General features: G+C 43.2%; 1 protein-coding gene across 9 annotated transcripts in view; it reads right to left on the reverse strand.

Annotated features, from left to right (window-relative positions):
- Nucleotides 1-12943, reverse strand: part of CADM1 (cell adhesion molecule 1) — a 340519-nt gene that overhangs the window by 43462 nt on the left and 284114 nt on the right. For 7 of the 9 annotated variants that reach the window (XM_061592256.1, XM_061592253.1, XM_061592251.1 and 4 more), the window contains exons 6-8: nucleotides 10388-10487; nucleotides 8619-8791; nucleotides 2742-2813 (exon numbers count right to left, since the gene is read on the reverse strand). In XM_061592256.1, the coding sequence (XP_061448240.1) occupies nucleotides 2742-2813; nucleotides 8619-8791; nucleotides 10388-10487 (345 nt within the window). The remainder of the gene's footprint in view (nucleotides 1-2741; nucleotides 2814-8618; nucleotides 8792-10387; nucleotides 10488-12943) is intronic. The other 2 variants (XM_061592257.1, XM_061592255.1) reach the window with 1 other exon arrangement.

A 12943-nucleotide genomic window follows, 5' to 3' on the forward strand; every position in this document is an offset into this window, starting at 1 on the left:
TGACACAACGTGTTATTTAAAAAAGAGCTTCATGTCCCATAAATATTGTTTTTACCCATATGCAAATTAATGAAAAATCAGTCAATGGACAACAATTAATTGGAGTAATCAGTTAAAATGTCTTGCAAAACACATACACACAGAGAGAGAGTCAAGCCCAAGAGGGGTCTGTGGGTTCTGGGAACAGATGGAAGACTCAAAATTCATCAGAAGATTCTCACAGACAACAGCCTTGTTGGGCTCCTGTTTGTGGCTGCAGGTAATACACAGAGTGATGTCGAAAGAGGAGAAAGAAGAGGACACTGCCAATTACAAAGAAGATTACAGCTTGTCAGCAACTTTTCCTGCAACAAAATTGAGCTATATATTAACTCATGGGAAATTAATACTGTTGAAGATTTAAAGAAGGAAATGTTATTCTAAAAGAAAAAAACAAAAACAAACTAAGTTAGTGGATCCCATGGGGAACACTGTGAGATTAAAATCCACAGAATCAGCATGGAGGAGGCATAAAGAAGAGGCCTTATTGTATTCAAAGATGACAGCAACAACTAAAGCAAACAGAGGGGTGAAGAAGAGGGGTAAGTTAGTTCTTGGAAAGAACAGTGGGTGCAATGCTCAACCTATATGGAAAGAAGTATTTTGGAATTCCATTGATATCAGCTGGTAGTCAAGAGCAACTGACGTGCCTGGCAAACAGCAGGATCAACAACAATACTGGATGAGAAACTGTCAGTGACTGGCCCACATTGTCTGCTTCCTACCTCCTGATGGCCATGAGAGGTTGCATGGTGCTACGGAGACAGAGAGCTAGCCAAATACTGCTGGCTGGAGTTTTATTACCTCTCCAAGTCCATTTGTCTATAACCTAATGTACCATCCCAAATTAAAGTTTCAAACTCTTTTGCGTTTAAAAAAAACATGCTTTACTGTCCAACACCAACCTGGGTTCAGTAGTTTTTTAATGCATACATATTTTGCTTTGAGCACGTACGCTTGGAGAAGAGGTTACCTTGAAACCAATTGCCCTACTAGGAGGTCCTCTCCCACTGAAGTCTCACTTTTAGGTGGTGGGAAAAATAAAGAAGCATGAATGTCTCCTGGGTCCAGCACTGCAAACAGGCGCAACTGCACGGCCATGCAGTAAGACTTCATCCTGAAAATTCCAAGACTGATATGCACCCCTGAGGTCATGGCAAGACACCAAATGGAAAGAGAGCCTTAAGGTATGACTAGGGAAAAAGTTAGTCAAACCTGTACATCCACTAGAGATTTTAAGCAAACTATTTGCCACAGCTTACCTTGCCTCCCACTGAGAGACAAGAAACCTCACCAGGACAGTTCAAACTCAGGAAGCCATTTCACATGAACATGCAAACAATAATGCCTGCTTTATTGAGCTATGCTCCTGAAGAGATCACCTGCTGATCCTCTCCACCTGACCCTTGGCCTTCCAACTGGCATTTATCTGGAACCTTCAGTCTCCACCATACAAGAACCTTGATAAGGCACATGTTGAAGTTAACCTGAGGGCCACCACCACAAGGGATCAGAAGGTACATGGAACAGGCTTCAGCTACCAAGGTGGCACATTAGTCAGAGGGTGGGCAGGCCCACACTAGAATATTGCTGACAAAGCAAATCACTCAGGCCCTCTGGGAACACACAGGGGCCTAAAGATACTTTGGTTTCTTAAGGCCCTGGAAGGAGAAAAATTGTGGCAAGAGAAAAGGTTAGACAAGACAACAAAGTGATAGTCAAGGCACAATGGAAGGAAAGGTTTCTGTTAATTGTACAGATCCGTTAATTTTTAATCTCAGAGAAAGCAAAGCAAAGGACAAGAACACAAAGAAAGTGAAGGCACAACAACTGCCAAGAGGGTGAATGGTGAGCATCATGTTAAGCAAAGGGGAAATCATAAGAGGATCAAAGGCTCCTTGTGAAGAGAGCAGCAGAGCTGTGACTCCCAGACTGGGCTCAGTTTGGCACCTCTACTTATCAAAACAGCAGCATCTGTAACAGAAGCATCCACGGGATGGTTATGAAGATGGATGTAACAACCATGTCTGGTTATCAGAGGAGGGAGAGAGGAAATCCTGGAAGGGGTGGGTTGTAGAAAAGGTGGTTGACTGCGTGCGATGTACCTTGGCTCAGAATGATGGCTGGGAAGGTGGAGTGAGGGTTTAAAATTCAGAGGAAACTATTATTATTATTAGATTTATATCCCGCCCTTCCTTCCAGTAGGAGTCCAGGGTGGCAAACTAGTTTAAAAAGTGTCACCAAGGAGCTGCTTTTGTGTGCGACGCGCTCATGGCTGCAGAATCCTGAAGTACAACTTTGATAAAGTGAAAATCAAAATGAAATTAATTGTCTAGCATAAAGAAAGGTGCCAACGTTCAAAGTGAGAATTAATGTTTTATGCTCCAAATCATGAATAACTCAAACTGAACCTGTAGAGGGACAGGCAATGTTAACTGATGGACTCCCCAGGTGGAATGCACTCATGGTGTTTTAGACTTCAACAAGCGTCTCCGTGAGAGGAGGGTAGTTGATTGGTGGGGCCCACTTTCCAGTACGAGCACCCTCACACATGTTGGTAGAACGTAAACGAAATAAAATTAGCCGTAAGTGAAAAAGATGGGGTGGCAGCTCCCCCTCTCTCCTCTTTCCCCTCCCCCAACCTCTGCCCACCTGCTATGCATAAAAAGCAACACACTTTTTGCTTTATGAAGGTACCGTACCTGCGGTGGTGGTGGTGGTAGGAATGGTAGTGGTTGTGGTTGTTGTGGGTGGAGGGAGAGTTGTGGGGGGATCTAGATAAAACATAAAAAGGGAAACAGAAAAAAAAGCAAATTAAAAAATATGAGCAAAACATAAACTGGTCAATAAATTAACGAAGAAGCAAAACAAAGGATGGTAGTTATCACCCCTCGCCTACCCCAATGACATAAGTCTTAGGTAGCAGGAGAGGTTAAAATGGGAGGCTGAAACCCCATTAACACAGTGGAGCAGCTCTGGGTTACGATGACAGCAGTCAAGCAGCAAACTCCCCCCCCCCAAACATTAGGATAAGCAGTGATGGGGGGGGGGAACTCACAGCACAAAATTAGTGATGGATGCGAGAGTGAGATGGTATGGGAGAAGACTGGGGGAAAATAAGAAAAAGAGAGAAAAAACCAAATCAAGCAAAAAAGTTGCATGTTTTCCTGTGGCAAGGAGGACCATTTGCAATGCATAAGGATAATAATGCTTTGTCTTTGTTTTGTCTTTTTTATTTTAATGTCTAAAAATTAGGGGCTGGAAGTGGGGTGGGTGCGAGCGACCCCGCTGCGCTTAACAGACTAAATATCAACAGCAGATGAGTACATCTCTCTCTCTCTCTCTCCCTCTCTCTCGCTGCCTTTCTCCAGAGCAGTTAACTTCATTATTCTCCCTCCATCAATATATCCCAGCAGGATATAAAACTACTTCTAAGCCAGTAATAAATACAAAAGGGAACGAGAATGTCACGACTAAATATCAAGTTGGATGCATGGAAGATTTTAGTGAGATTTCTTTTAAAATAAAGTCAATGTCTTTGTGACTTATAAATATTAATGCTCTGCCTGGGCTCACACATTTTCCTCCTGTTTAATATATCACATCCCCTAATGGTTCTTAGAGATAAAGATTAAGGGGATTTCTCCCTCCCCCTTTTTATAAAAAAGGGGGGAAGCACATGTATAGAAGGCACTTGACCTGCAAAAGCCAACAGCAAACACCGTCAAGGAGCATCAAATATTTATCCAGAACAGACAGCGTCAGGACTTCATAAAAAGTAGCTGGTTGGAGTACAGAAAATAAAGGGGGGGAACCCACCACATATCAGTGCCCAAATGATCAAACTGAATGTGTTAAGCAGAGCACCAGACTTTGAACTCAGGAATGAATCTGCAATAATGGAGCATGAAACAGTTTGGAGGCTTTTGAGTTTAAATTTTATCTCCAGCATGTCAAACTTCTCATCACTGACACATCTGCTACTCTTTTATCTCAGAGTGAGCTCTCAGATTTTCTAATTAATACATCCAAACTTTAATTATGTGCTTCACCTTTATTGTGTTTGGCACAACTTTCTCAGGAGACAGGAATCATCATTTGGGCGCAGCGTCACCGAGTGAGAAAATGTTTGCAACCACCACCAAGATGTCTGCAGCAATTGCAATGCAAGAATCAAGGCCTTCCCCTAGTGAACACCTTCAGGCACTCACTTTAGCAGGCACTTAAGTGGCTAAAATAAAGGAATTTACTACATAGGGAAGAGGAATCGGCAGGGTCAGGGGTTCTCTGTGGCATTGGTCTTCAGCTGGTAAGTCAGGGCCCACACACATATATGGTAAACAAGTCCCCAAACACATGTTTGGGTTAAAGGTAGTCCCAGGTCTGAAAACAATGAAGATAACTGCTCTGTGGGAATTACATGTTGACACAAAAACTTTGTCTACAACATCTGACATTGGATTAAGAATTAACCTGCTTGATCAGACTGGAGGGTCCATCTAGTCCAGCCTTTAATTTTAACACCTTGCCTGATAGCACAGTTGACCAGGAATCTTATACAGGCGAGTAAGCTAGCCGGCTCCTCCAGCAGCCCACCTGGTTTCTGAGCTAACTCCTTTGCAACCAGCACAGAAATACAGCATGCTAGTGGAGAAGGGATGGGGCAATAACCCAGCCCTCCTCTGCCAAGAGAAGGCATTTTAAACTAGGCTGCTAAAGTTATAGAACCCTGTGTGCTTAAGCTTCTTCTCCCCATTACCACTATGAAAATGCAGGGTACTTAGCCTCTTAGCAGGCAAGTACAATTTCAAAGGCTAGTAATTTTTATGGGCTTATTTAAAACAACAGAGTCACACATTCACCCTTCAAATGGAGCCAGTCAGATGTCAAAGGTGATGACCATAGCCTGCTTATGCGCAGGGCCTGCTACTCAGAGATAGGTTGTCTCTCAACACAAAAGTTCCAATTTATGGTAGATCTACCCTCCATACATCTGCCTGAGAATGTCAGCCAAGGAATTGACACTTGTGTTCAGCATCATGCCAGATGCCTCCCTGTGCTGCAATCCTGTTGCTAATACAATTATGAAGGATGTGTCTTCCTTTCCACACAAACTTCACTCAGCTGGGTAAGATTGTGGCATGAGCACTACTTGCAGATCCTGTTTATTCCACTGAGGCAGATAAAGGAGAAATTCTTGGTGGATTGTGTGTGTCTCCACCTCAGCTGTCCATGACAGGGGGATCCTCTGCATGGAAATACAGCCATGTTTGGGAAAGACTGTGAACAATGTCTGGTCAGTTTACCACCTATTCATTCTGCTGCTGGGGACCGTGTTGAAATGGGCCATTCCAAGCAGGTAAAGAAGCCGGAAATCAGTTTTGCCTGGTAGGTGTTTATAGCTTGTGTTCTTTTGTATGCAATCAGATGCCAGCATAAGATGACATCAGAAGGGCAGGTGTTAGCCGGTGCTGAAGGTCTGAAGAGCTGACCATGGTGCTGATAATCTCTCAGAAATGGAAATGGATTGCCTTCAAGTTGATCCCAACTTATGGCAACCCAATGAGCAGGGTTTTCGTGGTAAGTGGTGTTCTGAGGTGGTTTACCATTGCCTTCCTCTGAGGCTGAGAGGTAGTGACTGGCCCAAGGCCACCCAGGGAGCTTCATGGCTGTGTGGGAATTCGAACCCTGGTCTCCCAGAGTCCAACACTCTAACCACTGTGCCACACAGACACTACATTGAGTATATATGCATGTTAATTTTTAACCAGAGATTTGATGGGCCTCAGTCTGTGGCCAGGAACTCTCCAAGACTGATCTACAATTCAAGCAGGAGATCGCCCAGAAAATGAGGGCTGTCCCTTTCTCAGATTATGTTAGCAAAGGTTTCTGCTATAACTTCCAACAAGAAAGGACATCCCAGGCAACACACCCAGAGTCAGAGAAGGAATACAAAGTACATTGCCAGATACCCATTGCATCTAATTGTATCAGGCAGGCATTGAAACAGATACTAATTTGATGAAAAGGACGGTGCAACATCTTCAGATCCACAGACCTCTATTTGGCCCACGTAGCAGAAGCCCTAATAAGCAATGGCAGACACCCAACGAGGCAACGTTGACATAGGTGACAACCATGCCTTAGGCTGGGGTTCTAATGCTGTCTCTGGAACCTTCTAAAGTGTTTGCTTTAGCACCTTTTTTCATCACTTACACTTGCCAGATCCACCAGGCATGTCATTCGCTGTGGATCTTTTCTCTCCCCGGAGATGTTCCCACTGAAAACTGATATGGGCAGTCAGGAACACATTTCAGTTTTGCTTTAAAGCCTTGGTTTATAGCTCAGCCCAAGGTACTTCAGATACAAGAGAAGAGGAAATGGCACATATGAAGAATGGTGAATTTGAAATTGGGAAATTCAAGTATGGGCTTTATTCTATTATTATTAACTTTTCTCTCTCGTGTTTTCACTGGAAGCATCTGGTTGTATTCAGTGGTGGTCCAACTATTTAGACCTGATTTTACAACTGCAAGGGCAACTGTTCTGTGAGAAGGGTTAGCTTGTTTGGAAATGTTCATTCTGTAATTCCTAACTTTAAACACAAACGTTTTCAGTCTCTCTTAGGTCTAGTGTATCTTCCAACATGCAATCCCCTCTTGCTCTTTCCAACCCCAAAATGAACTTTCACTTACAGTTTCACATGACTTACACTTAGGGGCAACTATGGCCTCTCTTTAACTTGAGAGGTTACATAACCACACAAGGAAGTCTAATCACATGGGCAGGGTTTTTTATGTCAGTACTTGCAAAGAAAGGGGTGGGTATAATCTCAGAAGCTGACATCATTGACTGAGATTTCTATAGGACCCTCCCACAGCCAGAGAACCTCTGTGTATCTCTTGCTGTAATTGGTGTCTCCCAGCTTCTCATATATTTCCATAAACCTGACACTGGAAGAGAATTTTTACTCTAGAGTAGGGTGTACCTCTGGAAGTTGTTGGACTCCAACACCCATCAGCCCCAGCCACCATGGTCAATGGCCAGGGATGATGGGAGCTGTAATCTGCATACTGTGATTTGGAGGGCAACACATCGGCTACACCTACTTTTCGTTATTAAAGGGGTTCATAAGTGTATATGTAGGAGTGAACAATTCAGTTAGGTGACTTGTATAAGTAAACGGGGGTCTCACAATGCCTATCCTCAAGTGATGATTGCCACTTGGTAGGTTTCAAGCTTTTTGCCCTGAGCAAGAAAATCTGCTGGTCTGCTCGGGCTCTATACTTGCACACAAATGTTGATAATTAGGCCTAGTGACTGCTGAGCCAACCAACAGACTGCCAGAATATAATGACTTGGGACAGTGCACAGGGTCAGAAGGACAGACTGAGCAGCCACATCAACAAGCATAAGTTGTGCAATGCGGAGTTGTTGTAGAGGGCAGAACTGGAGGCTGAGGGAGAGAGCTGGGTGGGAAAGGAATGAGTGGAGACAACTTACCCATTAAGCATTCTGAAGCTGTAACATCTACTACAGAGCCAGCTACGTATTTCAAATCCCCTAGGCATTGGGAGTGAGATTTCATGGACTGGGACTGCAACCAACAATCACCCCTAAAGTTTTCTTAAAGAGAGTCTCCCAAAACTGAGGGGATTCAGGAGCACAATGATTTAAAAACAGCTGGCTCTCATTATTAGATGTCTTCATTTATTTGTCCACACTGTCTGCACCATAGTCCACAGATCAGCAATGCGTTCATGTCGCACAGAACGCACCGGAGCCTTCCCAGGGTTGAAAGCGCCGCATTCTGTGAAGCAGCTCCAGGGGCAGGAGTGGGAGGAGGACCTATTTTTCTTTTACCAGGCTCGGATTATTGCTATTTATGCCACAGTATCTGAAGGAATGGTAAAAGCCCAGGAAAACAGAATTACATAACAGCACTTTTAAATAATGTGGCAGCAAATGTTTTAGAGGCTGTTTGGCACATGAAGATAGGCAGAATGAGGCTTACTTTTCCAGATTTTGTACTTGATCACATTAACTGCATGTGTCTTCCGTTATTTAACTTGCTAAAGAGGACCAATTTAAAAAAATAAAAATCCTACACAATTTCTTCAGATGTTTCTGTACAGACTTCGTCGGAATACAAATGAGAATATGACTGAAGCTGTCCTGGATTGTGAAATGAAACTGGATGACTCCAGGATGTTTATTCCCCTCCCCCCCAAAAAACCAATAAATGTCTGGCCAGTGTGTTTTGTCCCTCATTGCTTCTGACAACATCTCCTGCTCTCCAAGTCAGCACTTAATGGCAGTCGTTGTTTACTTGACATGGGAAGAAAAGATATTCTGGATCAGATGGGGGAAAGGAAGACAGAGGTAAATAGGTTTGTTTTTGTTGTGTGTTTCAAACAATCCACATGTGTCATGTACTGTGCTTGGACACTTGTCACAGGCTGCTTCCTTATTCTGTCCCCTCTCCAGTGCTTCCCCTCCCCCCCCAGCCCCCTCCCAGAATATCTGACAGCAATTTAACATAAAGGCATCTGGAGGAAGGGTGTGTTTCTCTCACGTACCGTGTACATAAAGCGTGTAATCGTAAAAGGACATCCCCACTTCGTTTGAAGCCTTACAGCGGTATGTGCCATTATCGCTTTTGTTTAGGCTGTTAATGTGGAGGTTTGAACCTGACACTATAACGTGTTGAGGCATCTCATCGTCTACTCTTAACCACGACACATCTGTAGGCCTGAGGAGGGAGGCAAAGACAAAAAATAAAATAAAATCCTTTTACTTGCAAGTCAAGTTATTGTCATAGGTAGTTCTTTCCCTCTGACATGACTGAGTCCAGTAACAAATATCCAGTTTTAATTAGGGCACACACAGGAGGATACTCAGGGACTAACTGTCAGCTCTGAAATTGTTTTCCATTGAAGTCTGAGCCTGAGTACTTTTGGAAGCAACGTAAAACATTTGGATATGGATAACCCACCGTAACTGGATAAGTCAGTCCATAATGTCTCAGGTTTCCTTTGGCTTTCTGAATGGCACAGGACACCAGGGACATAATTTCCAAGTGGGCAATCATCCTCTCTCTTCGCCCTCACACAGAAGATAAAAAATGTAAGCTGCAAAGCTTTACACACCCCTAGTGAAGGATAATGCACCACTCACAAAAATAAAAGGGGCTCTGCAAGATACAACAGCTGAACAGAAAAAGGAAAAGAAAGAACTTCAGGAAAAGCAGTGTGCAGCTCAGTCCTGTGCATTTACTTGGAAATCAGTTCTACTGAGTTCAAGGGGGATTACTCTCTGGTAAGCATACATTAGGATTGCAGCCTTAGATCTGAATGTACAGTAAACAACTATGGCTAAAAATTCACTGAGCGTGGGGCAGGCAAGAAGAAGGGAAAGCCTTCTATAACTGAAAATTTCAAAACAGGAGGATATGGATCAGAGACGCCTCTGCTAGGGACATCATTAAAATCGACAGGCTCAGGAGCAAAGAAGGAAAATCCTTGATTGTAAGGATGACTTAAAAACTGAGCAAAATCCAGGCTCACGTGGATAACATACCGTGGAAAACTAGGCGGGAAGCCTTTCTGACCCAAAATGTTTGTAGCCCAGCCCCTCAACCCCAAGCGGACGCTGCAGTACGCGTGTTTTAACAAAGAAATAAGTTTCCGAAGAGACTCCATGACATTCCTGAACAGGAATGCCCTCAAAAACATCTGGGGAATGACAACACAGGGGTAAACTGTGCAACTTGTATAGGAAAAGAAAAACAAACAATTAAAACCCCTCTTATTTTCTGTTTCGGGAGGGAAGAAAAGGGCAACACCCTCTGATTTACGATTGGTGGGGAAAGAGCTGCATTTCAAAGAATCTTACCCCTAGCATTTTTAAATACATAATGTATCTTGGGGTTTCAGCGTTTATCCACAATCCAACTGCAGTCACATTTTCCTTTGAGCACTTCATGTTTCTGTAGCCTTGTGACCTCCTTTGCTATTCAAAGAGCAGAAAACTATTCCGTAAATCCTGTCCAGGTGTTGTTGGACCCCAAATCCCATAATCCCTGACCAGTGGCCCTCTTGGCTGGGGCTGATGAGAGGTGGTGTGGAGTCCAGCAACACCTGTCCCTCACTGCTGCTGCAGACAGAGCAGAGCACGTGCTTTTCTGTGGCTTCGTCCTTCACACATGCAACATCAGAAAGCCCCAGGAGAACAGGACTGGGCCAGTATAGCTGCGGAGCCATGAACCTGCTCATCAAAGAGACTGAAATAGGGCAGCCCAGGTACTTGGACGTGCATGCACATGCGTGCGTTTCAGCTCCCCACTTACTCTGGTTTCCCTTTCACTTGGCACAGAAGATCAAGGAGGTCTCCTTCTCTCGTGAGAGACTGCGCAGGGGAATTCTGCAAAACTTGCACTTCGGGCTTATCTGTACATCAAACAATATAAACATCAATTTATATATATATATATATATATATAGCAAAAACAAATATACGATACCAAATCATTCTTTTGGAGTGTGTGTATTTAAACAGATCCTGGAATGAAAGCTTTGTGCTGACACCACTTCACCCCCCTGCCCCTTTCCATGCACCCTTCTAATCAGTGAATTATCCTGGCATTTTCCTAAATTAAGTTGACTAATAGCCTCCAAAGCCTAACATGCTGATAAGGAATCCACACACCAAGGGCAGCAGCCCCCACTGGTTCTTGCAAAATGAAATTTTGTTAAATTGAAGTTTATCTCTGAACTCACTCGAGCTAACGGAAACTCATTTGCCTTCATGCTGAGGTGAAACGGCAGATTTGTGGCGCTCAGAATTGATACATTTTATCATGTATCATATTTTATGGGCTGACAATACTTTGTGCCGTGGCATATTAATACACCGGGCTCTGATTTGTGCTAGAAAAGGCTTCAAGGAAGAAACGCCAGACTGCTGCCTTTTGTTGGAACAAAGCAAAGACTTCTGCTCGTGCAGATGAATCTTGCAAATCTCCTGACACAAACACATCGAGGGATTAAAGGCATTTCACCCTCAGGGAGGGAGCTCAGAAATCCTTTGGAAATACCCTGTAGGAACCAGAGCCCAAGTCCATAGATACAAAGTCCACTGCCTTCAAGACAGCACGTGCAGAGTAACAAACAATTTAACGTGAAACACTATCAGCTCAAGGCAGCCAGTTGAGCACTGAATTGCATCCATTTTGATTTACACCTAAACCCATGTCCCCGAACTGGTAGCAATTTAACACTAAATGAAAGTACTTAATGTAACATTGCAATATATGAAAATGGGAAGGGGTGGAAGCACACCCTCAGACTCAGAAATAAAGAACAACTAATGACAAAAGTCCTAGAATCTTTATTTAGTTTTTGGTATTGTCATTAATTCCCACTCTAGGATACAAACAAAGTTAGGAAGACCCATGAGTAATACACAGTCACAAGCAGTGCTTCAGAATCAAGGCAGGTTTGGGGGTATTACAAATGCTTTCAGAAAACACGTTTTCCATGCCTCTAAGGAGGGCAGTGGGAGTTGAACAGGTCCAATCACTCAGGGGGGGGGGAGAGAGAGGGAGAGGGAGAGAGGAGAGAGAGAGAACACATTTGCTTAGGAAAGTCACACAATTTGTGCCCCACGTTGGCTATTGGGATTTTCTGCCTCACACTCAAGTGAGTCTTAGGCCAACCACATGTTAAGGGAAAACATAAATCCATACATTCAGAGATAGTTAACTGCACAATCTGAGAATAATTTAATGAAACACCTTTATTTTCTCAAACTCTAGGGAGAGTGACACACACAAGGTTAAATAGCAACCAATTTGGAAAAAAAAGTTATTATAGAGCACCTTGGGGGTTTGATGAACTCTCTCTTTTAGCATATAATAAAACTGAACATATTCTCTGTGCAGGTTAACACCACACACAGAGCCTTTCCAGAAACAAGTGACTGGTCTGCTCTTTCCCCATTGTTGAGAGATAAAAGGAGATTATTAACCTGTGCTGGCTTGATCACATAAAACTTTACATGTCTTAAGACATAGTTTTTTCTCTCTCTGTGTATCTCATAGCCCTATAACTCATATTTGAATTTCATGGGTGAGTGAAAGTCAAATCAACAGGAATGTCATACTAGTTTTGATACCCTTTACTCATGCACAGTTACAAACATATATACAGGAAGAAGAGAGAGGAAATAATAATGATTTGTGAAGCTTCCAACTGGTGTGCCCAGTACAAAACATACAAATATAAGCACCAATGCTCTAATTTAGACAGAAATAAAACTTTTGAAAAGCCTAAAAAACTGGAGGAGGGAGCTAAACATAGAAATAAGTGAATCCTAAGGCATTTGCTATAAAGAAGAGAATCAATCAATCACATATCAGCTAATAAAGAGTTTCATAGATATGGACAAGAAGAGCCACAACATGAATCAGAGGAAGAGATGTGGTATAAAAAGCATCAAAGAGCCCAAAAGAGACAATAGAGAAATCAGAATGGAAAGGAAGTCACTCAGCCTTCGCCAACCCGGTGACCTCAGGAGTTGTTGGGTTACAACCCCCATGGTGTGCTGGCTGAGGCTGATGGGAGTTGTAGCCCAATGGCATCTGGAGGCCACCAGATTGGTGAAGGCTGAGCTTGAGGGAAATCACAGAATCTTAAGCTGAATGTGAAAAAGAAAATAAGCGACATCATAAGCAGAGATGCATGACCCTATTTGCAAGCAGGAAAAACAATACGATGGACAGAAAAGCTCAGATTCAGAAACAAGAAAGTGAGAAGACTACCTCACAGCATTACAATCATCCAATCTGGACAAAATAACACAGACCAAACAATGGGCAGGAATCAACGGAACGAGGGAATTTTAT

Source organism: Rhineura floridana, chromosome 12 (genome assembly GCF_030035675.1).
Source record: "Rhineura floridana isolate rRhiFlo1 chromosome 12, rRhiFlo1.hap2, whole genome shotgun sequence".
NCBI classification, from domain to species: Eukaryota; Metazoa; Chordata; class Lepidosauria; order Squamata; family Rhineuridae; genus Rhineura; species Rhineura floridana.